The following is a 27792-nucleotide window of genomic DNA, read 5'->3' as shown; positions in this document are numbered from 1 at the left end:
GAGGACATGCTATCAGGCTCTGGTGAGAAGAGGCTAGGGATACTGCTAAACATCCTGAAATGCACAAGAGAACCTCCACTACAAAGGATTAACCAGCCCAAAATGTCAACAGTGCCAAAACCGAGTAACCCTTGCCTAGCCTAACTGCAGATAGTAAGGAAAACACTAAGTCCAACCCTAAATTCTGTTCCAAAAACAGACCAAAGGCGGCTAAAATTATAGGAAAAGTTGTGTTCAGACTCCTCCGGACACACATCCCATCAGAGGAAAATACAACTCGTGCTGAAGGAACCTAGAAAAAAAAAAGTGACAGGGCTCAAATGAAGGGAGAAGAAAGAAGCAGCTCTGTATGTAAATACTCAGTGTAGGAAGGAAAAAAAACAATACACAGGGAAGAATATGGAATGTTCCCACCAAATGTGAATAGGCCCAGTCAATGCCATTTATTATACATGTTGAACAGTCTCTGAGACCCAAGGGCTCCCATATGAAGTTTTTTTTTTCCTTTTTCTTTTTTGCATCAAACAGGTTCTTCCAAGAGCCTGCTCACAAGGAAGAAAAAAAAAAGAGTAATCCTCAATGAAATGAAACAAACAGGAAAAGCTGAATAGTCTACACATGAAAAACAAAGGTTAAAAAATTCACCAGACAAAAACCACACCAAACACTCATCCCATTTAATTTCCTGTTACATGCACTGAGGGAGCCAAGAACATCAGGCCCCAAGGCAGCAAAGCTCTGAGGTTCTAGCTCAGGCTCCCTCTATGTGACAAATTCATGCACACACGCCCGCACATACCACTGACCCAGGCAGAAATACACATGCATGCACAGGTGGTAGAGAACCACAGGGGGGTTGGGGGGAAAAGAGGGCTGGTAAAAAATGTGCCATCAACTGGACACTGGGGACCCAGAGAACCCTTCTGCTGCAGGCTAAGCAAGAGTCAAAATTAAAACAAAGGGAAAACACAGGATAAATGTAGGATGCTCAGAGAAGAGATTGGAGAGATGAAGAGGGAAAGATATAGGGGGAGTTTTGGGAAAGCAGCCTCAGAAGAGATTTTTCTTTATTGGGAATTCAGGCAGAGGTCCTGTGACTCCAGTGATATACTGAGGCTGAAGGAATATGCCACAGCATTACCTCCGCATCCTGTGCTCTCTTCCAAAGTAGAGGGAAACCACAGACACCCACCCTCTAGCCCTCCCCATTGCGGCTCTCAAGGACTTTCCCAAGTACCCCCCAAAAAATGACCCCCCCACACACAAAGTTAGCAAAGAGCCAAGCACAGAAAGCCTCAGTAACTCTTCTTGGTGGAACCAAAGCCAGAGAAGCCCATCACAGCTGCCATCTCATCATCCTCCTCAAAGGTCAAGTCCTCCTCAGCCCTCCTTTTCTTCTCCTTCTGTTTCTCTTTCTTGTAGGCTTTGGCCTTTTCCTCCTAGGGGGGAAATCACTCAGAATCAGTTCAGACTCCTGAGCCAAACGTTGAAAGAGACAAGTGAGTGTCAAGATTCCTTTCTATCTTTAGGAGAAAATAGTTAAAGACAAGTAAAATTTCAAGAGCAGAGGAAAAGCCACAGTAAAGATTTTAAGAAACAACAAACAGCAGTTTTAGCCTGTGAAGAGCACTTCTCAGTCCTACATTCCAGTTCATCTCTAGTTCTTAAAAAGGTTACGGAAGCAAAACCACATATAACAACTCTCACCCTGGGGCACACAGTACATGCCAGTAACTGATCTAAACGCTTTATGGAGATTATAAACTAAAATCTCTAATGGGAAAACTGAGGCATGGAGAGATTATATAACTTGTCCAAAAGTCATAGCCAGTAAGTGAAGGAAACAGAATTCTGACCCAGTCAGCCTGGTTCCATGTGCCTCATGGGGACTAGGTGTATTTAATCCCTCCTGCAGCCAAAAAAAAAAAAGTAGGCCCAGACAGTCCAGGAAAAAAAGGACAGGTTCACAGCCATATCCTTAAGATCACAACAGTCCCAAACAAAGAAAACAAATGTTTCCCCCAATATAGTGAAATTCAGGATACAACTATCCTCTGGGGGTGGGAGTGGAATGAAGAAGAGAGCCTCCTCCTGATTTGTAACATAAAATTCAAAGCTGGGGGACAAAAGATGGAAGGATAGCAGAGCCTTACCTCTTCTCTGAGCTCTTTCATTCTTTCTTCAAAATCATAATCTTTCTGTTTCTCTTCCATCTTCTTCTTGTTGACTTCAAAACGTTTCTTCACCTGATCCAAGGTGGAACGTTCCACACGCATAGACATGCCCAGATTTCGCTGATCTGGGTGGGATCAACAGTGAAAAAGGTAATGGCATTACAATATCCTCAGACCCTCAGAAAGTTTTTGATATTAAAAAAAATCTTCTCATAAAATACACAGCAAAAATAATTATGACTGGAAAAAAAAAACCTCCCTTGGCTTTACTTGTTCCCAGAAGCAGCAGCTACAGATAGCAAGATGCAAGCGGTTTCAACTGCCCTTACTGAGCAAATGCACACCAACTGGGACAGCTAGGCCTTGGAGAAGACCACGGTCTGGGCTTGTTGAGAGCCTAGAATAGTGTCTCATCTCAGGGCCTCCAGAAACACTAGATAATGAAGTAAAGCACACCCCGTACTGAAGCCACTGGAGAAATTCTCAGGCATTAAAAAAAGATCCAACTGAAACCACCCTTTCCCCTACTCCACCTTCAAAACCCAGTCCCAGCCCTAGTCACAAACTACCTCCAAGCCTTACGTTTCTTTCCGTTAATGTGATCCAGGAAGTTGATAGAGTCTTTCACCACACAGTCACAGACATTGCAGTAATACCTAGCAAACAGAAGAAACAGCACTTGTGTCAAATCTAGCTGTAAGGATCTTAATGTTTTCAACCAACAAACTCATATTTTTAGGTAAATTTTCTTTTTACAAAGAAGGCACTTCTCATTTTCATAAAGCATTACCTCTTGGAAGAGTACAGTAGCCAACCTCCAAGATGGCCCCAAAGCGATCCCCAAATTCCTGGTATTAGTACCTTGGGCAGTCCCCTCCCAATTTGTAGCAAGGTTGGTCTGTGACCAAAAGAATATTTCAGGATGCCTGATGGCTCAGTCAGTTAAGCATCTGCCTTCAGCTCAGGTCATGATCTCAGGGTCCTGGGACGATAGCCCTGCATCAGGCTCCCTGCTCAACAGGGAGTCTGCTTCTTCCTCTGCCCCTCTTCCTGCTCGTGCTCTCTCTCAAAGAAATAAATAAAATCTTAAAAGAAAAGTTCAAAAGTGATGCTATAGCACTTTCAAGATTAGGTTATAAAAAAAAAAAAGTGGCTTCAGTCTTTGTCTATATCTTACTCTGGGGATGTCACTTGCTTTATTGTGAGCATCACTATGGAGAGGCCCATGAGGCAAAGAACTGAGGCCTCCAAAGAACTGTCACATGAAAGAGCTTTCAATCAAATCAATCACACCCACTTACACCTCAGATGAACGCAGACCCAGCAGACACCTTCAGTGAAGCTTTATGAAACCCTAAGCCAGAACTACAGAGGTAAGTCTTGTCCAGATTACTTACCCATAGAAATTGTAAGCTATCTGCTGTTTTATGCTGCTAAATTTTGGGTGAATTTGTTAATTTACACAGCAACAGATAACTAACACAGAGAGAAATTATGTTAGTGGGTTTTCTAAGCAACCCAGAGACATGTCACTCACTGCTGTTTTGCCCTCCTACTAGAAAACCTAAATGAACAGAGAAGTAGTGGTGGGCAAAAGACTACAGTTCTTGCAGGACACTTCTTCCCATGGGTTATGGGTCTTAGTCTAGGAGGAAGGCTTACGATCAAGCAATCCATAACAACTACAATGTACTTTGCAGGGAATCTGGAACCTCAACTCCCTTTATTCACCATCAACAGCTCCCAGGCTCCATTCTAGCTCCACCTAATCTCTCCCCTAGAAATGTTCTCCATAGTCCTTTCCTTCATTTCGTCCTCTTAAGATATTAAGAGGTAGTTACAGTGCTAATATGAAGAGGCCTACAGAGTGGTCCCTCCTAGAGACACTATAATGTTTAGTTGAGGCCTTGGGGAGGGGTGGGGGGACAAATCTAAAGGTAGAATTATAGGGTAACATGGCTGTTCTCCTGGGGCCAGAGAACCTCCTCAACATTTGCTAAAACCAACAAAGACAGTTTATTTGACCTATTCCTGGCTCCTGAGAAAGACGAAAAGTCACTCACCCTCCCATCTCAGATTGTGGCGTGGTCTTGGTAATGACAATTGTCTTCCCAAGCTTGGATTCCAGGTCCACCTTATAGTCTCTATGCCGGAGAAGCTCCCGTTTGACTGGCTGCACTGGTTTTCCTAAAATATAATAGAGAAAGAAGTCCCTTTAATATTACAGTTCCTTAAGCAGAAAGGAAAAAAATGCATGAAACCGGAAATACAGATGTCTACTCTCATTTCTTTCTTGAGCCTGAACCAAGGGACACAATGACTACTTCTAGAAGCAGCTAGGGAGAATTTCAACATAGGAAAAATGATAAGCAATCCCTAAACTCTCTAGAGACTTTTATCACTTTAAAACCAACAAATCTAAAAGCAAAGTTTTTTATTTATTGATTAACTGAATTGAAGGGAGTTCTTAATTTTCACAAAAAGCAAACTTTTAAAAGAAAAGCAAGGAGGGGTGCTGGGTGGCTCAGTCGGTTAAGCATCCGCCTTCCGCTCAGGTCATGATCCCAGGGTCCTAGGATCAAGTTCCACAACAGGCTCCCTGCTCAGCGGGAAGTCTGCTTCTCCCTCTGCCCCCACCCTGCTAATTCTCTCTCTCAAATTAATAAATAAAATCTTAAAAAAAAAAAAGATAAAAAATATTAAAATAAAATCAAGAATATTCAGTAATACTTTCAGACAGGCACCCCAAGCATAACACAAAAGGAATCTTCAGAGGGCTGGGAAAATTTTTAAAAGGGGACCAACATTCAGGAAATGCCTGTTACATACTTGGCACTACTGTACAAATTACATCAAAACTAAAAGGATCGTATACAAGGTGGTGTGACAGTAAAGTGAAAGAAGAATGCATATGTTTGAAAACAGATGAAGGGGCGCCTGGGTGGCACAACGGTTGAGCGTCTGCCTTCAGCTCAGGGCGTGATCCCGGCGTTATGGGATCGAGCCCCACATCAGGCTCCTCTGCTAGAGGCCTGCTTCTTCCTCTCCCACTCCCCCTGCTTGTGTTCCCTCTCTCGCTGGCTGTCTCTATCTCTGTCGAATAAATAAATAAAAATCTTTAAAAAAAAAATGAAAACAGATGAAAAAACAAAATTTCTTTTTGTATAGGGGACTCTCTATTTAGGAAAGGAGAACCAACTCCCTGACACTGTACAAAGCACAGAACAGTACTACTAATCACCAGTTGAATACAATCACACATTTCTTGGTGAGTACCCGTGCTCTTCCCAGACTATAGGGGAAGGTCTTCATTGGGCCAGTCATGTTCTTCTTCTCCTTAAGTGACTTCAAGGAAAAGAGTATCTTCAGTAGCAGTAACGCACAGCAACAAAATACTCCACTTCTGTACTAAGGATTCTACTCTCTTTTCTGTACTTGAGGCAAATAGGAAATGAGCTAAGCAAAAGGAGGGCAAGAAAGCAGAGGAAACAGAGCTGGAAAACACCTCAAAACCGCTTCACTCCATTTCCTCGCTCTCACTTTATACATTAAGAAATCGAGAACCAGGGAGGCAACACTGCCAGGGGTTACACAGGGTACGAGGACATCTCATTTCAACTACCCAACCCGCTCTCCTGTTGTGACTTCGCCTCTACAATATCCGTAGCCCTTGATGGAGCAAGCACCCACCATCCTTCTTTTCTCTCTCTTCCGTGAGCCTCTTCTCGGCGAGCTTCTCATATTCATCTTTGTCCCACTTTCGGCGAAAGTCCAAGTTTTTTGTCTGTAAGGAGAAAAGCGCTCAAGATTCGTCGCTAATCATATCCGACCCCTAGAGGAACGGAAGGGACCGCGTCCACGCTGGCAAGGCGACCCCCGGACCTGTAAAGAGCGAAGACTCTCCGGACTGCACCAGGAGGCTGAGGTGGCCTCAGGACCCCAACCCGAGAGTCCTCCGCGATTCCATAGACCCTGCGCCCGCACTCCACGGGGAAGCTCTTGAACCCGGGCCACTGGACCGCGAGGAGGTGTTGAGAAGCCAGTCGGGTGCAGGATATTCCGCGCTGAGAAGCCACCCCCTGCCCCCCGACCAAAGCCTCCTCACACAACACCTACCCCGCTGCCCGACGCCATCTTCACTGCGAAGTGAATGGGAAGCCGGAAAATGACGTAAAAAGCGGCCCTGAGCCGTAAAGCAAGCTTACCCTCCAATAAGCTGAGAGTCTCGCGTTCTAAACGAGCTCAGGACTGGAGGGCTTCTAAAACTGGCTTGTCGGCTCCTCCTCTGCCCCGAGGAAATGGCGCATGCGCACAGAGAGTATGAAGCAACACGGAAGTAAGGGCGCCTACAAATGTTTTTTGCCTTGGCTTTCTAAACAAGCATCGAAGTGCTGATCTGCTTCAACTTGTCTATTTTACAAACAAGGAAACGGTTCAAATCAGTGCCCTCTGATCTAGTCTAATCAATTTTGCGTGCGTTTGCCAAGAGTTTCTAAATTTTCTTTGAGGCTGAATGGGTTATGGGGAGCCTCTAGCTGCCCCATTTACCTGTATGCACTAAAAATATGGCCCCAACACCAGTGTTTTTAAGTTGCAGCCTTCCCAGCGCATATATAGAAATCGGTTTTTGCACATTGTCTCTTTATTTGGAAGCAATACTATCACCCTTCGCTCAACTCATCTTTCCTTCAGTGAGGAACTTCATAGTCATTCAATCTATAGAGCACAATTTAATCAACCTGATTGGACTTGGAAAGGCCAGTCATCAGCAACGCGGTAGAGTGAAGAACTATGGCAGATGGCTCACTATATGCTGACTTCGACATGACTGTATCTCCAAGTTGGGGGGGGGGCCAGTGGGGAGCACTGGGGAACTGTGACTGCTCCCTTCACTGAATACAGAAGCATCACCCCGGGAGGTTTCTCCTAGCTCTCAGAATTCTCCAGTGTACACTCTAGCGTTTTCTACGGCCTATGCAAACCAATCTCCTGATAACAAATCACCCAAACTACTACATTTAATATTTTATTTAATATATTATCCAATCACTTCTAGAACAGCCACTTCCATGGGAGAACACGGAATACAGTCGAGCAGTAATTCTGGCACAGGAAATGGTCTCCAAAATCTCAAAAGATTAGACCATTTTGTCAGTCACCTATTACATTCAACATTCAGATTACTAAACAGACAGCCTCACTCAATTAAGAGTAGATGGACTAGAGAGATAGCACATCAAAATGAGCACTGCTATGCCCTTAGGATAGCATCTTTGTCCTCACAAAGGAGAAAGCAGCCATTTGCCCCTCCCCTGCTGTCTCCCAAAACTCCCTGGACAAGCCAAGGGCAGGTTGTGGACAAATTTCCAAGAATCTGATTCAGAAGCCGTAGTGGAAGGTCAAGTATCTGACTTCTGATCTCAATGGTCTCAGCCTGAAGCAACTTTCCTAGAGCCTTGAGCTCAAAGCAACCATCTCAGCACCTCTTGGCAGCATTCAATGGCACTTCAAATCTGCCATCTGTCTCTGCAGTTAGAGCACGTCTCTTTCACATACCAGCCATCTGCACCCATGCAGAACGGCTGCTCACACTAGCCCAGGAGTCCTCAGGGCCTCCTACAGTTCTGTACCCAGAAAGGATGGAGGAGGCAGAGGAACATGTCACCCATCCTGGCCAGCAGTTGTGAAGTCCATCAGGAACTTCGTCCTAAAAGAAACATCTTCTAGAAAGAGCAGCAGATGGCAAGCAGGCAACAATCAAGACTCAGACAGTCTCTTCTGAATTTCCGCCACAAGATTTTCCCGTTTAATGGCCACCTGTAACACAAGAGAACCCTCATGTGGCAAACTATAAAGAGTGATACTAGCTTCTTTTTTTTTTTTTTAAAGATTTTATTTATTTATTTGACAGAGATAGAGACAGCCAGCGAGAGAGGGAACACAAGCAGGGGGAGTGGGAGAGGAAGAAGCAGGCCCATAGGGGAGGAGCCTGACGTGGGGCTCGATCCCACAACGCCGGGATCATGCCCTGAGCCAAAGGCAGACGCTCAACCGTTGTGCCACCCAGGCGCCCCATGATACTAGCTTCTTAGTCACTGCTTTTCCAGATTCATTTTACCCTGCATCTGCTCCCACTACTTATAAAACCAGTAGGAAGAAGTGTGGGCTTCAAGAAGGTATGCCTTCAACACTAAAGAGATTCAAACATCTGGGGCACTTGCCTGGCTCAGGTGGTACAGCATGTGACCCTTGACCTAGGCATTGTGAGTTCGAGCCCCAAGCAGGGTGGAGAGATTACATAAAAAATAAAATCTTTTAAAAAGGGGGGGGCGGTGGAGAGGGGTTTTCAAACACCTGATCTACGCCTATTTTGTTGGACTGGTCTCAAAATACCCATTAAGATTTCATCTGTCCTTCTGCCCACTTTGCTAATACTCACTGGTTAAAGGATTGCCTGCGTGGGTCTTCATTCATCTTTAACACTATTAACCCTGGAGATATTTCCTCAGCCGTAAGACACAAATTTCTTAAAGAATCTAAGAAAGGTAAAATACTTGATTCCTTCTATTTCCCCCACTCACCTCCTCCCTGCTGGCCACTGAACGAAGCTTGATTACCCCTTCCTTCAATTCTTGCTCACCAATAATGACCGCCAGTGGAATGCCCATGTGCTCACAGTAGTGCAGCTGAGTTAGTAGTTTAGGATTGTTCTTATACAGCAGCTCTGCCTGAAAAGGGTGAAGTCAGAATAAGGGGCTTAGAAGTAACCACACTCCTCAAGCATTTCCAAAGAAATAAGTAGCTAGCCCTCCTACTAGAAGACACTTTAGTGAAGACTAGAAAGGTCTTGAGTTCCACCTTAGACTTTAGGTAGAAATGGCCACCTGAAATGGCTACACATACCTAGATGACTTGGATATCGGTTCTACAATACCTTGATCCCAGCATCCCAAAGCTCTGAAATTAGCTTCAACCGTTCATGAAGAAAGTTCTTCTGTGGTGTGGCCACAAACACTTGGGTCTCTGTGGTCCGTATCTTCTGACCAGAAGTCTGATTAAAGAGAGAAAAGAAAGTAAAACTAATAAAAAAAACTTCCTGTGCATCAAAAAAAAAAAAAAAAGACAAAAAGAATCATCAGAAAAACAGTCCAACTGTATATCCACAAACATGAGTTTTTAGTCTCTAGGCCCAATCCACCCCTACCTAGGACCTACCTTCATCCTCTGTTCCACAATGGCGAAGATTCGCTCCACCCCAATACTGAACCCCACACAGGGCACCTTGTGGCCCTTGGGGTCAAACATGCCCACCAACCCATCATAGCGTCCACCAGCAGCCACACTGCCCACATTGAGGGACTCCTCAGCCTGAGCTGGGGTCTGTAGTAGCACTGCTTCATAGATCACTCCAGTATAGTAGTCCAGTCCCCGAGCTAGGCTTAGGTCAAAAGAGATCTGTGGGAACAAGACTATAGTAAGTCCAAAAAAAGACTCAGGACGCTGAGAATCCCAAAGTTCAGCAGGAAGTCCACTCCCAACTCAGCTTACCTTCTCAGCAATTCCAAATAAAGTCAGGTATTCAAATAGCAGCTTCAAGTCCCCCAAGCCCTCTATGGCCTGCTTGTTCTGGGATAGTATAGAATCCTGGAACATTTCCTCTACCAAGGACACCCCACCTGGGGAGACATATGGGGAGAAATAAGGTCTGTGCTCTCACACAGATGTGTTTTACCCAAATTTATTCTTAATATGCTCCAGCTAATCCTCCTCATTTTCTTATTTAAAAAAAAAAAAAAAAAATCCTGATCTCTTATGACCAGACTCTCCTCCTCTGCCTTTGCCATCTGAAGACATAAAGTGGTTATTACACTAAGTAAAAGTGAAATTAAATTCAGGTCAGGCTCTGGCGCTTAGCTTGTCTTTGGAAAGGAGCTGTTTCAGAGGTAGAAGTTGTACACACATCCCCCTCACTCCAGTTCTATCACACAGCTCTGAAAACGCTGGTTCTTACCATGACATTGGATATAGTCACCAATTCTATCAGCCACCTCAGGAGCCAGGCCTTTCCTTGCCACCATCTCATGTCTCACATCATTCCAAGATATCTGTGCAAACAACCAAACATTAGCCCAGTTCCAAGATCCTTCTTCATCTAACTGGAAATGTCACGAGTAGCTAACACTATACTCAAAAAAGTCAGAGGCAGCTTAGGAAATGCAGCCACAGTCAACCCACTACACAACAAATCTCAGGTCTTGCTTTGGAATATCTCCTTACCTTCCCCAGAAAAAGCTCACTTCCAGTCACCGTCTCCTTATTTTTCTCTAGGGGTACAGATTTGAGGGCAGGGCAGAGACTCTGATGTCATCTACTGAAGCATGTCTTTTTAGTTACCTTGTCTAGTTTGTCTATTGAGGAGCAGATGGCATGGAACTTGCTTTCAGGAACACCACAGACAGCCAACATCCCATCCAAAATCCGCCGATCGTTGACCTATGAACTCAATGGAAATAACCCAAGTGCCTTGTCAATGCCCTTTCCCTCAAAACAATGGCAGTCCCTATTAGCCTGTCTCATAAAAAGGACAGGGAAAAAAATATCATAGCATGAGTATATAGATATAGATGAAACACAACAGCTGTACTGAGAAAGTCCCAGGTCTACAGGCTTAAAGGCCAGGCTCACCTATGTTTTAGAAGAGCGTCAGGCCAAATCCAGACTTCTCCCCTCAGTCTTCAACCCTGGTCTCACCTTAATGAGAAAGTCCCCTAGCTGCAACCCACTTAGGATTTCACACATGATCTTCAAACACTCTGCATCAGGGATCATAGGGTCAAACTGACCAGCAATGTCAAAATCCTGCAGCAAAGAAAAAGGGAAAAGAAAAATCTTCACTGAGCAGGCTGTTCCCAGGTTGTAGCTCCCCAAACTATCAAACCATGCCGCCCACATCTGGTCACTTACACACTGGCAGAACTCCCTGTAGCGCCCTTGGACTATGGTTGGGCTCTCTCGCCGCCACACCTTTCCAACATGGTAGCGTTTCATCTTCTTCACTTTATTCATGGCCAGATAACGAGCAAAAGGGACCTCACATAACAGGTTAAGGAGAAAGCATACTGCATCCAAAGCTTAGGCCCAGTGTACGGACATTTGGGAGAACTGGGCCATTACCAATGGGATCTCATCCAATTACAATGAAAAGAAGGACGTTCTCTGCCTTGTTTCCCACTATTCCCAAGGCCTAGCAGTGCTTGACATTCAATATATATAAAGGAATGAAGGAATCCCACCAAGCAAAAGTGCAAGCTCAGTAAAAAAGCAGGAAAAGCTGGCCTACTGCCCACTGAATGAGACAGAAATGACCCAAGAACTCCAAGTATGGGCTATTACTTTCCATTCAGATCAATTCTCAACCACTTCAAAATAGTCAAGTTTCAGAACCTGGATTTGTCTGTAACTTCTTTGTCAATGTTTCTTTTCTCTCTTTTCCTTCCTTCCTCCCTTTTCTTCTTTCCCTTTCTTTCTTTTTTCTTTTCTTTTCTTTTCTTTCTTTCCTTTCTTTCTTCCTTCCTTCCTTCTTTCTTTATTTCTTTCTTCTTTTTTTTAATGTCAATGTTTCTTAAAGTATAGGTTGAGGACCACCTGCCTATTCATGACCCCTGGTGACTGTTTAAAATGCAGATTGCTGGGGCGCCTGGGTGGCTCAGTCATTCAGCGTCTGCCTTCAGCTCAGGGCGTGATCCCGGAGTCCTGGGATCGAGCCCCACATCAGGCTCCTCTGCTGGGAGCCTGCTTCTTCCTCTCCCACTCCCCCTGCTTGTGTTCCCTCTCTCACTGGCTGTCTCTCTCTCTCTGTCAAATAAATGAGTAAAATCTTTAAAAAAAAAAAAAAAAAAAAAAAGCAGATTGCTGAACTCCACTCCACGTACAGAATTAATATCTGGGGCTAAGGGCCAGAAATCTGTATTTCTGCAATCTTCACCAAGGGAGTCTGATACACAATAAAGTTAAATGACAGTGCTCCAGGCCAAGCTCTGCTGGCAGAATTGCCTTCTGGGAAGAACTGGAAGTAAAGGCTGCTGCAAACAGACCTACGGGATCCCAGAGGCACTGCTGTTGCTTTTGTCAAAGAAAGCCCTCTGGGTTTGGAAAGAGATGTCAGTCTCTAACACTCAGAAAGATACAGTAAGGTCATAGCGCAGGGACAGTAGCTCTCCACCCTGATCCTTCAGATCATAGATTAGCCCAGAGTCCTCTCCATACTTCTCAGTGAGCATTTCCTGCAGGGATCAAACGAAAACCACCACAGTTCAAAGAAGGAACCCAGAACACAGGCTAAAAGCTCTTTGGGAAACTGAAGGCAGGTAAAGAAATGGAGTTCCAGCACTCTCTTTTCTCCTCTTACCTTAAGCTCAAATGCTGGAGTATCTAATCTCTTTGCTCCATGACGTTTAAAGCAGCCAATAACCAAATCAAGAATTTTCTCCCTCACAACCATCTGCTGGGGACTAAGATCTCTGGTGCCCTAGAAACCAAAAGCAGCCATAGTGAAAACACAGACCAAAAACAAGGCCATTTAAGACAACATCTATAATCAAAAGTCTGAAGTTGAAATCTCTTTGAGTTCAGTTTACTGAGCCTGATCAGTATCTCAAGAATAGTGAAGTTTTTTTAAGTCAGTCTTAAAAGACATTAAAAGGGATTAGGAAGAGACAAGCAGAGTGGAGGGCAGAGAGGAGGGCAGTCCTCCAAGGCACTCTAATAGGACATGGTGGGGTAAAGGGCATTACCTTTGGTGTCTTGATAATAAAATTTGATTTCTCGTGCTGTGGTTTCAGTTGGGACGTTAACACTGCCTCTGAAACCTGGCAGAAAAAGGAATGTGAGATGTGAGTCACAAGACTGGCCAGACCTGGGACATCTCTGCCCCTATGGCCAGACCTGCAGAGACATCTGGCCCTGAGCAACAGTCAGCCTGAACACTGTTTTATCTATTTCAATCTCAGCCTCCCTCCAAAACATACATCGTATTTGCACTATATACTTAATACACATGAGATCAGGTCTTCATCATACTTGGAGTTTTTAAATGTCTGGAAAAGTTTAAGCACCTGAGAACAATGAAGGCACAGAACAACCCACCACTACCGCCACCAACCATCTAGGAGTAGGGATTAGTATGATCTCCAATTCTTAGTTCGTACTCAAAGAGCAGAAACATGAATTTTTTTTTATTAAAGACTTTATTTATTTATATGACAGAGAGCCAACGAGAGAGGGAACACAGCAGGGGAGAGGGAGAGGAAGAAGCAGGCTCCTAGCCGAGGAGCCCGATGTGGGACTCGATCCCAGAATGCCGGGATCCCGCCCTGAGCCGAAGGCAGACGCTTAACGACTGCGCTACCCAGGCGCCCCACAAACATGAATTTTTAATAAGATAGCAATGGTCATTAGGCTTAGAGACATGGAAAAAGTAATCTAAAGATAGAAGAGAACAAGCCCAAAGCACACAACATGCTTGTGGAGTGAACAGGAATGGATATCGAAATTGAACTAAAAAATCAAACTGGTAGGATGCTGTAACTGAAAATTAGTAACAAAAGATCTGAAGCCTGCTGTTCATGATAGCACAAAGCACCTGCTACAGTCTTTACCAAAGTAAAACTGAATTGGTAATTTTGTTTATTAGCAGCAGGCTGTATGCCCTTCCAGAAATACAAAGGGTGTGGCAGTTCCATATTTTGGGGGATTCTCTCCTCCAAAGAATGGCAGTTCAGGTCCACAGTCCTTCCTCTGCAATTTCAAAATCCAAAAATCTCTAAAAACCGAAAATTGGTTTCTTTTGGAAGCTCATTTTGAGGTAAACTCTAATGTGAACTCAGTCTATCTGGGGTCTTCAGTCATCTCACTTAATGGGGATATTCATATACTTTGGTTAAGAATGTGACCCCAAAAGGTTCACATAAGGGATTGTGGACCTCAATTAAAAATGCTCCCTTACTATATATCCCTACATAAGTCATTTAACCTTGCAAACTGTTTCCTAAACTGTAAAACGGAAATAATCCTAACCTCTCAAGAAGGCTATGAGGATTAAATGACAAAGCATCTAAAATGCTTAGCTCAGTACCGGTAAACTGCTCAAAAAACCCGACTGTACTACAGGGCTGCAGGCTGCGAGTCCATGCTTTCATACCTGGATATCCTGCCCCAACAGAACACTCAGTCTGGCTCACCTGGCTATGAAAATGGACCTCCCTGATGCACACAACACCGGACGGCCGCAGGAGCCGGTTAAACAGTGAAGCCCAGGCCCTCATGTGCAGGAGTCCCAACGGGGGCATCGTGTAACAGGAGGCCGCCTTTCCGAGACAGGAGCCAAAGGACCTGGGAACGAGGCAGGTCGGACTTCAGCCCACCCCAGTAAGGGTGCAGAGGGCTGTGGAGGTTAGCCGTAGCACCAACAAAAAGGTGATCACTTCCGCGCCTTCCCAAGCCTGAGGATTATCTCCGGACCTCTCAGGCTCCGTTTCAGCTTCAGCACTTCCGGTAGCTGACGGAAGTGGTTGTTGTGCTCGGCGGAGGCTTTCTAGGCCTGGGGACCAGTGACTCTATAGCCGGAAGTTGTCCGAGCTGAGGCAGCGGTAACGACGGCCGATCTAGACAGCGCTCAGCGCCGGTTGGCCGCAGTATGGCAGAACGTGCAGCACTGGAGGAGCTAGTGCGGCTTCAAGGAGAGCGCGTGCGGGGCCTCAAGCAGCAGAAGGCCAGCGCTGAGCAGGTGCGACCTAGGTGGCAGGGAAGAGGCCAAAGTAGGGCCAGGGAGAACATAGAGCTGGGTGGTCTGCATAGAGGAAAGATGTGGGGAAAAGGGACCGGGCGTGTAGGGAAGCAGGGCCTGGGTCGGCAGGTGGCCGGGGTAGGACCCGAGAGAAGCGAAGCTGGGCCTAGGGAGAGAGATCTGCCCCAGATTCTGATGGGGGAGGGATACTAAATGAATGGCTGAGGAGGGAAGGGAGTGGCAGACGTGATAGCTCAGCGCCCACTTTACCCCCACAGATCGAGGAGGAGTTGGCAAAACTACTGAAACTGAAGGCGCAGCTGGGCCCTGATGAAGGGAAACAGAAGTTTGTGCTCAAAACCCCCAAGGTAAATATAATTCCTTTAAGGAGAAAGGCCCTAATCCTTCTCCCAAGGGTGGATGCCCCTGCTTCTCTGAACAGTTGCTCTGGGCTGAATTGCAGTCTGAGTCATTCTGGGTTAGCAAAGTGATGGCAGAAAGTAGACCAGCTGGATGCTTAGGGAGTATGCCAGCTACTGCTACTCCTTCTTTCATTAAGTATATATTTCTTGAGTGCTTACTATGTGCCTAGCACCGTAGGAAGCAGTGAGTATGCCATGGTGAACAATATAGCCTGCCCTCATGGAGTTTACCTTCTACTGAAGGAAACAGACTTAGGACAAAAAATCCCACTCTTTAATATGTAATTATAAAGTGTGATAAATGATATAAAGAAATAATAAGAATTCTCTGAGACAAATAAGAAAGAACTAGAGAGTCTGAAGAAGCCTCATTGAAGAAGTGATACACTAATTGACCTAAGATGAATGGGAGATAGCCAGGGGAAGAGTGTGATGAAAATAGGTCCAGGTAGAGTATGGAAATCCTGAAGGAGAAAGGAACCCTGGTAATTTCCAGGAACTAGAAAAAGACCTGTATGAGTAGAACCAAATACAGAGAGTGGAGTGGAGTGGAGCGGAATGACGATGGAGATTACTAGCCCAGTCTCTAGGATTTCAGTTCAGATGTCAGTCTTTTTAAGTTCTGTAAACAAAACTATTCACCATTCCATCTGGGTTCCCTTGGCACTTCATATATATCTCTATTATTGCATTTCTTGATGAGTTTTAGTTGTTCACATGGTTTATTTACCCTGGGAGGCTGAGACTGGGTGTCTGGAACTGAACAGATAATTCGATGAATATTTGTATGTGAAATTGGATTCCAAAGGAGAGAGGTCTTCCTTGTGTTGAGGTGTCGCCTTTTTAGGTTCATTCTTTGGGCTCCTAAATTCATTGAGCTATTGCTTTCTCACACAGATAATTTCAGAGGTTAAAGAGACATGTAAAATCACAAAGCAGTGATTATCAATAGTTTTTCAAACTATTTAGTGAAAAATTAATGGGGAATTTGTGATAGATCAGGCTGGCCTCACTTAAACCCGATGATCGATCTTAACATCACTAAAAGTAGGGCAACCAGACATTATGTTTCTCTTGCTGTGATGCAATAAGAAATACACAGCACCACCTATGAAGTATTCTTGCCAAGAAAAATTGAACCTGAATCTAATCAGGCCCTCTGACCTACCAGTTTACCAGAAATATGGGAGATGGAGGAATGTATTAAATGACACATTGAATATACTATTAATGAAACCCAGAATATGAAAAGTTCTTTGGGACAAATGATTCAATTTCCTCAATGAATAAATGACATTTTTTAAAAAAAAGGAAGCTGTTGTGGATTAAACAGGCAAGAGCAAATACAGTGAATGGGCTTCATTTAGAATATAATTCAAACAACTCAACCATAAAAAAGTATTCTTGAGGGGCACCTGGGTGGCACAACGGTTAAGCGTCTGCCTTCGGCTCAGGGCGTGATCCCGGTGTTATGGGATCCAGCCCCACATCAGGCTCCTGTGCTATGAGCCTGCTTCTTTGTCTCCCACTCCCCCTGCTTGTGTTCCCTCTCTCGCTGGCTGTCTCTCTCTCTCTGTCAAATAAATAAAATAAAATCTTTTAGATTTAGTGGGAGACGAAGAAGCAGGCTCATAGCGGAGGAGCCTGATGTGGGGCTGGATCCCATAACACCGGGATCACGCCCTGAGCCGAAGGCAGACGCTTAACCGTTGTGCCACCCAGGTGCCCCNCCCAGGCGCCCCAATAAATAAAATCTTTAAAAAAAAAAGTAGTATTCTTGAGGCAATTGGGGAAAATTAAACATGGCTTGGGTATTAGATAATATGAAAGGGTTGCTGTTTGTTTTGTTGGTTGTAATAAAGGTATTGTAGTGTTTTGGCTATTTTTAAACCTTGTGCATTAGAGAATCAGACTGAAATATTTAGGGGCAAACTGATATGATGTCTGGATTTACTCTGAAACACTCCAGGAAAAAAAAAAAGTTGGGGCTTAAAGTAAAAATAACAGATGCTGATGGTTATTGAAGCTGGGTAATCAGTAATGTGGTGGTGTATGATACTATTCTCTATAATGTGTGTTTGAAAATTTCTATACTATTTTAAAAGAAAACGAAATTATACTGGAGAGTTAACATCCACTGTAGTTTGTTGAAACACATTTCTTAATGTGTGATTTATATTAACAGAAAACCCAGTATCATGGGGACAGGACTCTTTCAAGAGGTTTTTATGGTAAAAATTATTTTTATGATTAAACTGAAACGTCATTTACCTTTGTGACCACATTTGCTATGAAGATGCAAAAGCACTGGTGAGTAGAACTGCTGGCGTCTTAGAATGAAACATGATGACAGTGGCGCTACACTAAGCCATTATGTTCTTTACTTTCATGCACTCGCAGTAAAAAAAATAAGTAAAAATAAATCAGTTTTACTTAGGAATGTCCTTGATAAAACAGTAAAAATTACTCATTTTATTGAATCTCAACCCTTGAGTGCTCTTTTTTAGTATCCTGTATGATGTAATTGTAAGTATACATAAAGCACTTGTGCTGCATTTCAAAGTAGGAAAAACGCTTGTGCTGTTGCATGAGTTTAAGCTAACTAGCTATTTTTTTCACAGAACACATTTTTTATTTGAAAGAAAAACTGAAAGACAAACTGTTGTTTTAAAGATTTGGGTATTTGGCAGACGTCTTGAGGAAAATGAATGAAGTGAGCTTTGTCACCTCAAGGAAAACATCTGACAATATTTGTTGCCAGTGATAAAATTCAAGCATTCAAGTGAAAGTTAGGATTTTAGGGAACTTGTATCTTTCTCCATGATCTAGACGGCTTCTCAATATAGTAGTTAAAGACTTCCCAGGTGAGGTCTGTATTGATGTTAACAAATGTGTTTTCTGATATGATGAAGTGTGTAAATATTTGGCAGATCTGTATAATTTATCAATGAACCCATATTTTCCACATGACCAATGTATAATGTTCTAAAATCATGCATGGGTAAAAGATTCAAAGTACAAGATGGAGTAATTGATATTTTTTTAAATTATGGGAAATAACATGAAATTTGCCATTTTAACATGTTAACATTTTAACATGAAATTTGCCATTTTAACCATTTTCTAAAGATTTTATTTATTTATTTATTTATTTATTTATTTATTTGAGAGAGAGAGAGAGAGCGCACGCGCGCAGGGGCGCCTGGGTGGCTCAGTCGTTAAGCGTCTGCCTTCGGCTTAGGGCGTGATCCTGGAGTTCTGGGAACGAGCCCCATGTTGGGCTCTTTTGCTGGGAGGCTGCTTCTTCCTCTCCCACTCCCCCTGCTTGTGTTCCCTCTCTCGCTGTCTGTCTCTCTCTCTAATAAATAAATAAAAATATTTAAAAAAAAAAAGAGAGAGCAGCGTATGTAAGAGAGCACTGGGGGAGGGGGGGTGGGCAGAGAGGCTGGGAGAAGTAGATTTCCCACTGACCACGGAGCCCGATGTGGGGCTCAGTCCCAGGACCCTGGGATCATGACCTGGGCTGAAGACAGACCCTTACCCAACTGAGCCAACCAGTCGTCCCTTTTTTAACCATTTTTAAGGATACAGTTTGGTGGCATTAAGTAGTTTCTCATTGTTATGCAACCATTACCACTATTCATCCCCAGAACTTTTTTTTATCATACCAACCTGGTATGATATGAGTTAAGCAGTAACTCCCCCCTCTACCCTCCCTCCAGCTCCCAGGTAACCACTGTTCTACTTTCTGTGTCTCTGAATTCTGGTTACCATATATAAGTAATGGATTTTAATGTAACAGTATGAAAAGTTCATCGATAAAGAAGTTTCAGATTCCACCTTGCAACCAGTCTTTAAGAAACTACCATTTGTTGGATTTTGGTGTAGTTTAAGAAGAATATCTACAGTTAGCTGGAAAGTTTATTAAAATATTCCTTCCTTTACAATTACACATCTTTGTAAGGCTAGATTTTCTTTATGCAACCAGAACAACATATCACAACAGAATTGAATGCATAAAGCATGTATAAGAACCCAGTTGTCATCTGTTAGGCCAGACATTAAAGATTTGCAAAAATTAAATCAAATTTTTTTTGTTTTGGGAAGTAGTTACATTTTCCTAAAATGTTATTTAAGTTAACATGTAATGGATTTACTATTTGTTAAGTGAATTAATAAATATTCTTAAATGTTTACAGTTTTAATTTCTAATACAATAAACTTTGATAGGCATAACCCACTTTGGGGTCCTTAATAAATAATAAAAGTTTAAGGAGGTCCTGAGACCAAAGACTTGAGAGTATAGTGTAAACACCTGGAAGAACAGGTTTCTAGTCCTGACTGCCACGAACCTGCTGAGAGCCTTAGGTAATGATGTAACTTCTCAGTGTCCTGTAATTCATCCATAAAAGGCATCTGCCCAGCCTATGTCATAGGGCTATTAGAAACAAATTAGAGAACAAATAGTATTTATTAGAATTTTTTTTTAAGTTATGCTGGGGGAAAATGTTACTTACAAAATATGGAATTCAACTAGCTAAGCCAGTTTGAGTTGGTTATATACCTGTCATCAGGTAGATGTTTTTTCTTAGGAAGGGAAATGTTCTGGTATCATAGAAAAAGAATTTTTAGGAAAACTCAGAAAATAGTGTTCTAAAGAAAGAAAGAAAATAGCCTAAGAATTCTAGAAAATAGAACCACTCTAACAAGGGGATAGAATTTAGAAGGGTGATAGCAAATGGGTGTGATAATTACTAAGGAATTGGTTGTACTTGCTTTACAACTCCATAGCCCTAGAAAAAAAAGTTTGGGGTGGTGTTTGCATTTGTCATCTTCGAGGTCATGCTTTTATATTTCTAGACCTTAATGTTCCCTGTTTGTTTTTAAATCCCATCTCTGGTTCTTTGGCTGATTTGGACTCCAAGGGTACAAGAGACTACAGTCCCCGGCAGATGGCCGTTCGAGAGAAGGTGTTTGATGTAATTGTCAGCTGCTTCAAGCGTCATGGTGCAGAAGTAATCGATACGCCTGTGTTTGAACTAAAGGTGAGGGATGGATGAGGAGAAACTGCGTGGTGGGAGAGTGAATATACAAACAACAAAGAAGAGGACAAGAGAGTGAGAGGTGTCTCTCCTGTTGGGGACAAAGACCAGTATTTTCTCCAGTGAGAAGGAGGGCAGGCCTGGTTTAGAAGGAGAGGCCCTGCTTTTTATTTGCCGTGGTCATGGCTGGTGGCTTCCAAAAGAGAGCCCTTGTTAGTGGAAGTTGTTATGGTCCTATCTGCGATGAATTCCCTGGTACCCGTACTTGAGATGTTTTGAGATACATGCAGACCATATATATAAAAAATAAATATATAGCTGTTCTCCAGTTGATGGACCCTGATATTGTTTCTAGTTCTTTACTGTTAAAAAAACAGATTGCATCACTCCCTGTTAAAAACCATTGCATTTATAACAAAATCCATTTATAACAAAAGCCTTTGTACTTGGTCTTCCCTCTTCCTGAACTCCCTTGCCCCAGGCTCTTTATTTGACTTTAATTTCAAATTAAAGTAGAGATTAAAGATTTTAATTTCAGATCTCAACTAAAATGCCATTCTTCAAATAGTCCTCTCCAGCTATCTTGTCTAAAGTATCCCTTGTCTATCATATTGACCTGTTTTATTTCCATTAGAGGAGCTATCACTAACTGAAATTATCTGTTAATTTGTTTCCTTGCCTTAATCTACTGCCTGTCTCCTCTCCTTAGTAGGAAAAATCCATGAGGGTATGGACTACCTTTGTCTTGTTCACTGATATATATTCAGTGCTTAGAACAATGTCTGGGGGGCGCCTGGGTGGCACAGCGGTTAAGCGTCTGCCTTCGGCTCAGGTCGTGATCCCGGCGTTATGGGTTCGAGCCCCACATCAGGCTCCTCTGCTATGAGCCTGCTTCTTCGTCTCCCACTCCCCCTGCTTGTGTTCCCTCTCTCGCTAGCTGTCTCTATCTCTGTCAAATAAATAAATAAAATATTTAAAAAAAAAAAAAAAGAACAATGTCTGGTACTGGTGGGCATTCATTTGCAGGGTGAATTCATAGAAATGAAATTGCTAGGTCAAAAGACTGTACTCATTTATGTTTACCAAGTCTCCTAGTTTGCTAGTGCTGCCATAACAAAGTACGGTAGACGGGGTGGCTGATGCAGCAAATTTAGTGTCAGGAGGCTAGGAGTCCAAGATAAGGTATCAGCAGGGATGTTTCTTTCGGAGGGTCATGTGGGAAGGATCTATTTCAGGCCTTGCTCCTTGGCTGTAGATGGTGTCTTCCCAGTGTCTTCACATTATCTTCCCTGTCTATGGCCAATTTTCCTTTTTTATAAGGACACCACTTATATTGGATTAGGGCCTACCCTAATGACACCATTTTAGTTTAACTACCTCTTCAAAGACCCCGTCTCCAAATACAGTCCACATTCTGAGGTTACTGGGGGATAAAACTGTAATATATGAATTTTGAAGGGGACACAGTTCAGCCCATAACACCAGTGTATGAGTCTTTCTAATTCTACACACCGGGAATTTTCAGGCTTTTTAAACTTTGCCAGTCTGGTAAGTGAAATATGTTATCACCTTATTGAAGGCATCACATGGTAAGAACTGCTATTTCAGTTTTGCCTTTTGACATTGTTCAAACTTTAGGCATCATAAAAACATTTAAGTTTATTGATCTAATAATCTACTCTTAGGAGTTTATTGATCTAATAATCTACTCTTAGGAGTATATTCCAAAGAAAAAACTATATACCGAAGTGTATTTATTGAAATATTAGGAAACTTAAAAAAAAAAAAACAACCTAATCAACTCACAGTGTAACCCTAGGAAGGAAGGAAAGACAGAGCTGCTTTTCACTGAAGTATTATGCAGCTTTTAAAAATAATATTTTAGCTGTGACACAAAATGGAAATGTGATAAGCAGAAAATGAAATTGGTCTTTCCTATTCATTACAGTTAATATCAAATACATAAGCACTGGGATAGAGAGCAGAAGTATAGAAAGCTGGGATCAGTCATGTTAGGATGGTGGGTTTTTGTTTTAAAACTTCCTTTTAAATTGTTATATTTATCACTGTAACTACCTTTCTTTGTATTTTCTCCAGGAAACATTGACTGGAAAGTATGGAGAAGACTCTAAGCTTATCTATGACCTGAAAGACCAGGGTGGAGAGCTCCTGTCCCTTCGCTATGACCTCACTGTATCTTTCTAAACTTGGGCTCTTGGTACTTTGGATCAGTGGTTCTCATTGGGCTGGGGCTATTTCTAGCCTCAGGTTTGGGGATAGCCACACATAGGTGGGATTAAATATGATGCTTATGGCAATCAGGGAACTTATTTCTTTAAACCAGAAATGGGACCTTAGCCAAACAGAACGTATTAAAAATCTTCAGAATCCTGAGTGAGACCTCAGCTTTATGGTGGGAACCAGTTCCAACTCAATAATCCCTTGGCTCCAGAATATCTCTCCCCTGCCCTGTCCAATGGACAGAGTTCTCCTTAATTGACCAACAGAACATTTCCTTTATCTCCAAGCCAATTCAGAGAATCCTCTGCTCAGAAATCCTACATGGAGACCTTTTTCTGCTTTCTGGCCTCTCTGCCCGGCCCCCTCCTGTGCTCAGCATAGTCCAGGGGAGACACTAACCAAAGAGAGAGGAACCCTAATCTTGTTTGAGACTTCTGCTGTGCTGACAGAGTCGATTCTGATGTTCAGAAATGCTCTTAATCTTACAGGTTGTGGTTTTACTCACACACAGAGAGGTCAGACCCCAGCTTCTGTTGTTGGTGATAATCAACCGCCGAAAAACTGTGTGAGGAGGGGGCTTTCTCCTTAACTGTTATCAGGTTCCTTTTGCTCGGTACTTGGCAATGAATAAACTGACCAACATTAAACGCTACCACATAGCCAAAGTATATCGGCGAGATAACCCAGCCATGACCCGCGGCCGGTATCGGGAATTCTATCAGTGTGTGAGTATGTGAGGCATGATGGGCTACTTGGCCCTCCCTCAACGTAGCAGAATCTACTGAGTATTTATATTGTACTGAACAAACTGGACGCACCGCACGGTGCTAACCCTCAGGTGTCTTGAGTGTTTTTATGTAGAGGATAGGGCATATCCTCCCCATCTTACTTACCAGTAAACTTGAGACTGAGCAGGATTAAGAGATCATAGGGATAAGAAAGCCAAAGTCCGGAGTGGAACTCTTGGGCCTGTGTTCTTTATATTAAACCACAGTGATTGGATCACAGCAAAGGGTGGTGAAATTGGATTGGAAGTAGCAGATCATCCAGAGTGGTGGCAGAGCTGCTGAATAAATAGAGAAAATGGCTAAGGAGTAAGGCCACATATATTTGCCCCCACAGTGCTAGGAGAAAATAAGGAAAAGTAGATGAGTGAGATAATGAAGAAATGTAGACAGAAGGGAAACCAAGACCGGTAAGAGACCCCAGGATGCTGGGAGTTGCGTCTGGGTTGGTGATCGCACAGATAATGAAGAAGGTGGTGTGTGCATGAGTGCAGACAGGCCTTTATAGGGAAAAAGCAGAGCTCCCAGGGCCTTGTCTTCACCCCCTTCCCCACCCCACCCTTAAGAAGGTTAAAACCCTGAGGACTGTACCTACCCATCTCCTTGCAGGACTTTGACATTGCTGGACAGTTTGACCCCATGATCCCTGATGCAGAGTGCCTGAAGATCATGTGTGAGATCCTGAGTTCCCTTCAGATAGGCGACTTCCTGGTCAAGGTCAGAGCTGAATGGGTTTGGGAGGGCACAGGTGGGCCTAGCTTCTCATAGGAGAAAATCCTTGTGCAGAGAGACCAGTAGCCCAAGTGACCAAGACTACTGACGGTCACACAAAGAGATTCTCTCCTCACTGTGCCTTGGGTCCCTGCAGGTGAACGATCGGCGCATCCTAGATGGGATGTTTGCCGTCTGTGGTGTTCCTGATAGCAAGTTCCGGACCATCTGCTCCTCAGTGGACAAGCTGGACAAGGTAATGACCTAAACACGTCACTCTTCTTTTCTCAGATCCCACCCTGCTCGGAGAAACGTAAAACAAGATTAGGAGAGGGGGGCCTGCCTCTGTGCTCACCAAAGGAAGATTAGCGCCAGAATACAGGGTGAAAGGCAACTTCTGCTCCAAAACTGCCCCCTCAGGAGGGCCCACACTTGCTCTGCAGTGGAAAACTACCCAGGGGTCCCTTATTGGTATCTGTCTGCCTAGGTGTCCTGGGAGGAAGTAAAGAACGAGATGGTGGGAGAGAAGGGCCTCGCACCCGAGGTGGCTGACCGCATTGGGGACTATGTCCAGCAGCATGGTGAGGAACAGACCCTGCATCTCCAACAGCCAGCTAACTGGCCTCAAATCTTAGGCCAAAACTGAGTGTGTGTGTGTGCGCATGCATACATGTGTAGTCCAGGCAAAAAGGTAGAGAGCGCCTCTACCTTTTTGCTCTTGTCAGTCAGTCTGGCTCACAAATGATGTCTCCCCAGGTGGGGTATCCCTGGTGGAACAGCTGCTCCAGGATCCTGAACTGTCCCAAAACAAACAGGCTTTGGAGGGCCTGGGAGACCTAAAACTACTGTTTGAGTACCTGACCCTGTTTGGCATCTCTGACAAGGTGAGTCAGGCTGGGGGTGGACACCTTAGCTGAGCTCCGGGGTGTCACATCCTTGATCCTCATCTGGTACTGACTGTGATCTTGTCCCCACAGATCTCCTTTGACCTGAGCCTTGCTCGAGGGCTAGACTACTACACTGGGGTGATCTATGAGGCGGTGCTGCTACAAACCCCAGTCCGGGCAGGGGAAGAGCCCCTGGGGGTGGGCAGTGTGGCTGCCGGAGGACGCTACGATGGGCTGGTGGGCATGTTCGACCCTAAAGGACGCAAGGTGCCATGCGTGGGGCTCAGCATTGGGGTGGAGCGGATCTTTTCCATTGTGGAACAGAGGCTAGAGGTACGTTCTGGGCGTGGGCAGCTGGGGGCACGTGTGCTGTTTTCTTTGATCAAGGGAGCAAATGGTAGTGTTTTGGTCAAGGAGCGTCTTTGGAAAGAAATGGAGAGAAGGTGGTTGCTGTCTTTCAGACTCCCACCCCATTGTAGGCCAGCTTTATGGATCTTTGATCATTCTTTCTTCGCAGAATCCTTTCCTCTGGGTCCCTGCTTCCCTCAGTGCTGTCAGAAGTCATGGCTGGTATAACCAAAGACCCGGAACTTCTTCAGAATACAGAATGCTTAATATTTTACTACCAGTGCTTACTGCTTTTAATGCATTATCTAGTAAAATTCTTACACAGCCCTGTAAATGTATTATTTACATCTTCTAGACAAGGGAACTGAAGCATTATAGGTCATAATTTGCCCAAGGTGGTGCAACTCTTAAGTAGCAGGGTCAGAATTCGAATCCAGACAGTCTAACTCCAAAGTCTTGCTCCTAACTACTCTTATGTTTTCTCTAAGTGGAAAGCATGTATCTGAGGCCTTGGGATCCTTCAGATGGCTATCCTCACTCTCTAGTCCCTAAAGTAACACCAGGGAAGGTCCTCATGGCTCAAGCCCTCCTTTGCTGCTGCTCTTAACTGGCTGGCTGCATTTCATCCCTTGGGGAATTCTCTGGCAGTAATCTTCCCAGTGCTCCCATCCTTTTCTCTGGAGCCAGAACCACCCATGTTTACCATTTGAGGTCACTGTTCCAGTAGGCATTTTATGTTGTTAAGAACTATGAAAATAGTTTTCCAGAAAAAGACAAGGGGCAGCAGCAGCATTCTCCCTTTCCTCCTGTCTGCCCACACCCAGGGTCGGGCCCTATGGCTGAAGTATAAGAGGCACAGTCTCTTGACTGGGCAGACAGTAAGTGGGAACAGGGTGAGCTCACAGTATCGCTTCTGTGTGAATGTTCTTGTGGACCTGTAAGGTACTAAAAGGAGACAAGTTTGAAGTTATTGTACATAAACCACCTTTGCTTTTGTCCTACATTACCTATTCTGGCAAGTCATGTACAAGCCAGTCAGTTCACTTCCAGGAGCAACCTTACGCCCAGTTGCTAGGGGAGAAGACTGGGCCCCTGTCCTGGCGGAGCTCATGCAGTTGGGCCTGCTGTCTCAGAATCCTGACAACAGCCTGCTCTGTTTGCTCCTTGAAGTAGCCCAGCTCTCTGACTCTTACCTGGCCCTTCCCCAGGCTTTGGAGGAGAAGGTGCGGACCACAGAGACACAAGTGCTTGTAGCATCTGCACAGAAGAAGTTGCTGGAGGAGAGACTGAAGCTCGTCTCGGAGCTCTGGGATGCTGGCATCAAGGTAGAGGAGGCCAGCCCCAGGGTGGCAGCAAACTTGGGAGTGAGGGGAACAAACTAAATAAAAGCTCATCCATAGCAACTTCGTGGAGGAGAACTAAGAGCAGTCAGGCCCCAAGGAAGTTGTCCCTGAGGATGGTAGAAGCCAGCCTTCATCTTCTGCCCTGGTCCCCTGCAGGCGGAGCTGCTCTACAAGAAGAACCCAAAGCTGCTGAACCAGTTGCAATACTGTGAGGAGGCAGGCATCCCACTGGTGGCCATCATCGGTGAGCAGGAGCTCAAGGACGGGGTCATCAAGCTCCGCTCAGTGGCCAGCAGGGAAGAGGTAGGTAGGTGGGCAGGAGGGCTGAGGGAGAGGGAGTCTATGGCATTTTGGCAGGCCATGCCCAATCAAGACCCGAGCAAAAGCCTAGCACTCATGTTAGTACCCACTTGGAAAGCACCGAAGGGTTCACCTCTAACTATGGTCGTGGTAGGGTAGGAGTCCCACCTCATCTATACCCTGTGTCTCTGGCTCCCCCAAGAAGCACTGTCTGCTTTTTGCTTGTGTTTGCCTGCGTTCCTGCTCCCAGCTAAGCCAAGCCTGATGACCAGAGGAAGGAATGGGCACTTAGGAGCAATAGAGTCTGAGATGCTCATACCACCTTCTTTCCCCATCCTGGCCAGGTGGACGTCCGAAGAGAAGACCTTGTGGAAGAAATCAAAAGGAGAACAAGCCAGCCCCTTTGCATCTGCTGAGTTGAGCAAACTATCGGGAAGTGGGACTGGCACTATTTGAGGCTAAGACAAGACTCTGCATATATACTTAGCTTTGCACACTTCTGTTCCAGCGGGAAGACCTGAACAGTGGTCAGAACAGAGACTTTTTATTATGAGTATTTTATTGGTAATCACTGGCAAAAATGGCCAGGGATTACACCATTTTTCCATAGGAGGTCCTGGAGGCTTAGTCCAGGCTGTGTTCCAGGGACCGAGCCTAAGATGGTCTCCCCTGCAGGACCCTAACCAGATGGAGGGAATGCTTCCCCCAACCAATCCTTAAAGGTCCAATAAAATGACTCAATCACTGGAGCCTGC

General features: G+C 44.3%; 3 protein-coding genes across 4 annotated transcripts; 1 reads left to right on the top strand and 2 right to left on the bottom strand.

Moving 5' to 3' along the window:
* Positions 1–392: 392 nt before the first annotated feature.
* On the bottom strand, positions 393–7936 carry ZMAT2 (zinc finger matrin-type 2). Of its 2 annotated transcripts, none has more exons than XM_002912558.4 (6): positions 6291–6444; positions 5865–5958; positions 4238–4361; positions 2757–2830; positions 2154–2299; positions 393–1439 (listed from the first exon to the last, which is right to left on the bottom strand). In XM_002912558.4, the coding sequence occupies exons 1-6, from the start codon at positions 6306–6308 to the stop codon at positions 1296–1298; spliced, it is 600 nt and encodes a 199-aa protein (XP_002912604.1). In that variant the 5' UTR covers positions 6309–6444; the 3' UTR covers positions 393–1295. The 2 variants fall into 2 exon arrangements, with proteins under 2 accessions (XP_002912604.1, XP_034512024.1); XM_034656133.1 differs by lacking the exon at positions 6291–6444 and adding an exon at positions 7805–7936 and having other exon boundaries at positions 401–1439.
* On the bottom strand, positions 7188–14725 carry LOC100470062 (histidyl-tRNA synthetase 2, mitochondrial). Its single transcript, XM_002912559.4, has 13 exons — positions 14414–14725; positions 12968–13042; positions 12583–12702; positions 12362–12457; positions 11139–11264; positions 10926–11033; positions 10569–10667; positions 10186–10279; positions 9723–9850; positions 9390–9629; positions 9109–9225; positions 8756–8902; positions 7188–7991 (listed from the first exon to the last, which is right to left on the bottom strand). Exons 1-13 carry the CDS (start codon positions 14519–14521, stop codon positions 7932–7934), a joined length of 1518 nt encoding a protein of 505 aa, XP_002912605.1. The 5' UTR covers positions 14522–14725; the 3' UTR covers positions 7188–7931.
* A 58-nt stretch (positions 14726–14783) lies between these two features.
* HARS1 (histidyl-tRNA synthetase 1) lies at positions 14784–27786 on the top strand. The gene is made up of 13 exons (XM_002912560.4): positions 14784–14958; positions 15237–15326; positions 20306–20425; positions 22520–22615; positions 23263–23388; positions 24058–24165; positions 24317–24415; positions 24647–24740; positions 24916–25043; positions 25137–25379; positions 26603–26719; positions 26894–27040; positions 27382–27786. Exons 1-13 carry the CDS (start codon positions 14869–14871, stop codon positions 27451–27453), a joined length of 1530 nt encoding a protein of 509 aa, XP_002912606.1. The 5' UTR covers positions 14784–14868; the 3' UTR covers positions 27454–27786.
* The last annotated feature ends 6 nt before the right edge of the window (positions 27787–27792 follow it).

This window comes from Ailuropoda melanoleuca, chromosome 3, assembly GCF_002007445.2.
Source record: "Ailuropoda melanoleuca isolate Jingjing chromosome 3, ASM200744v2, whole genome shotgun sequence".
Lineage (NCBI taxonomy): Eukaryota > Metazoa > Chordata > Mammalia > Carnivora > Ursidae > Ailuropoda > Ailuropoda melanoleuca.
This window is presented reverse-complemented; position numbering and strand designations above follow the sequence as displayed.

What these genes read in the sequence shown, in the direction of transcription:
- LOC100470062 (XM_002912559.4), bottom strand. Translation starts at nt 14,521, where the DNA reads ATGCCCCCGTTGGGACTCCTGCACATGAGGGCCTGGGCTTCACTGTTT. An exon ending in CCCTGCGCTATGACCTTACT is followed by an intron (nt 11,265 to 12,361) that starts GTATCTTTCTGA and finishes CTGTTATGTGAG; the next exon opens with GTCCCTTTTGCTCGTTATCT. An exon ending in CAATAGACAAACTAGACAAG is followed by an intron (nt 10,280 to 10,568) that starts GTAACTAAAAAG and finishes TTGTTTGCACAG; the next exon opens with ATATCTTGGAATGATGTGAG.
- HARS1 (XM_002912560.4), top strand. Translation starts at nt 14,869, where the DNA reads ATGGCAGAACGTGCAGCACTGGAGGAGCTAGTGCGGCTTCAAGGAGAG. An exon ending in TTGTGCTCAAAACCCCCAAG is followed by an intron (nt 15,327 to 20,305) that starts GTAAATATAATT and finishes TTGGACTCCAAG; the next exon opens with GGTACAAGAGACTACAGTCC. An exon ending in CAGTGGACAAGCTGGACAAG is followed by an intron (nt 24,416 to 24,646) that starts GTAATGACCTAA and finishes CTGTCTGCCTAG; the next exon opens with GTGTCCTGGGAGGAAGTAAA.
- ZMAT2 (XM_034656133.1), bottom strand. Translation starts at nt 7,843, where the DNA reads ATGGGTGACATGTTCCTCTGCCTCCTCCATCCTTTCTGG. An exon ending in AGAGAGAGAAAAGAAGGATG is followed by an intron (nt 4,362 to 5,864) that starts GTGGGTGCTTGC and finishes ATTATATTTTAG; the next exon opens with GAAAACCAGTGCAGCCAGTC. An exon ending in TCACATTAACGGAAAGAAAC is followed by an intron (nt 2,300 to 2,756) that starts GTAAGGCTTGGA and finishes GATCCCACCCAG; the next exon opens with ATCAGCGAAATCTGGGCATG.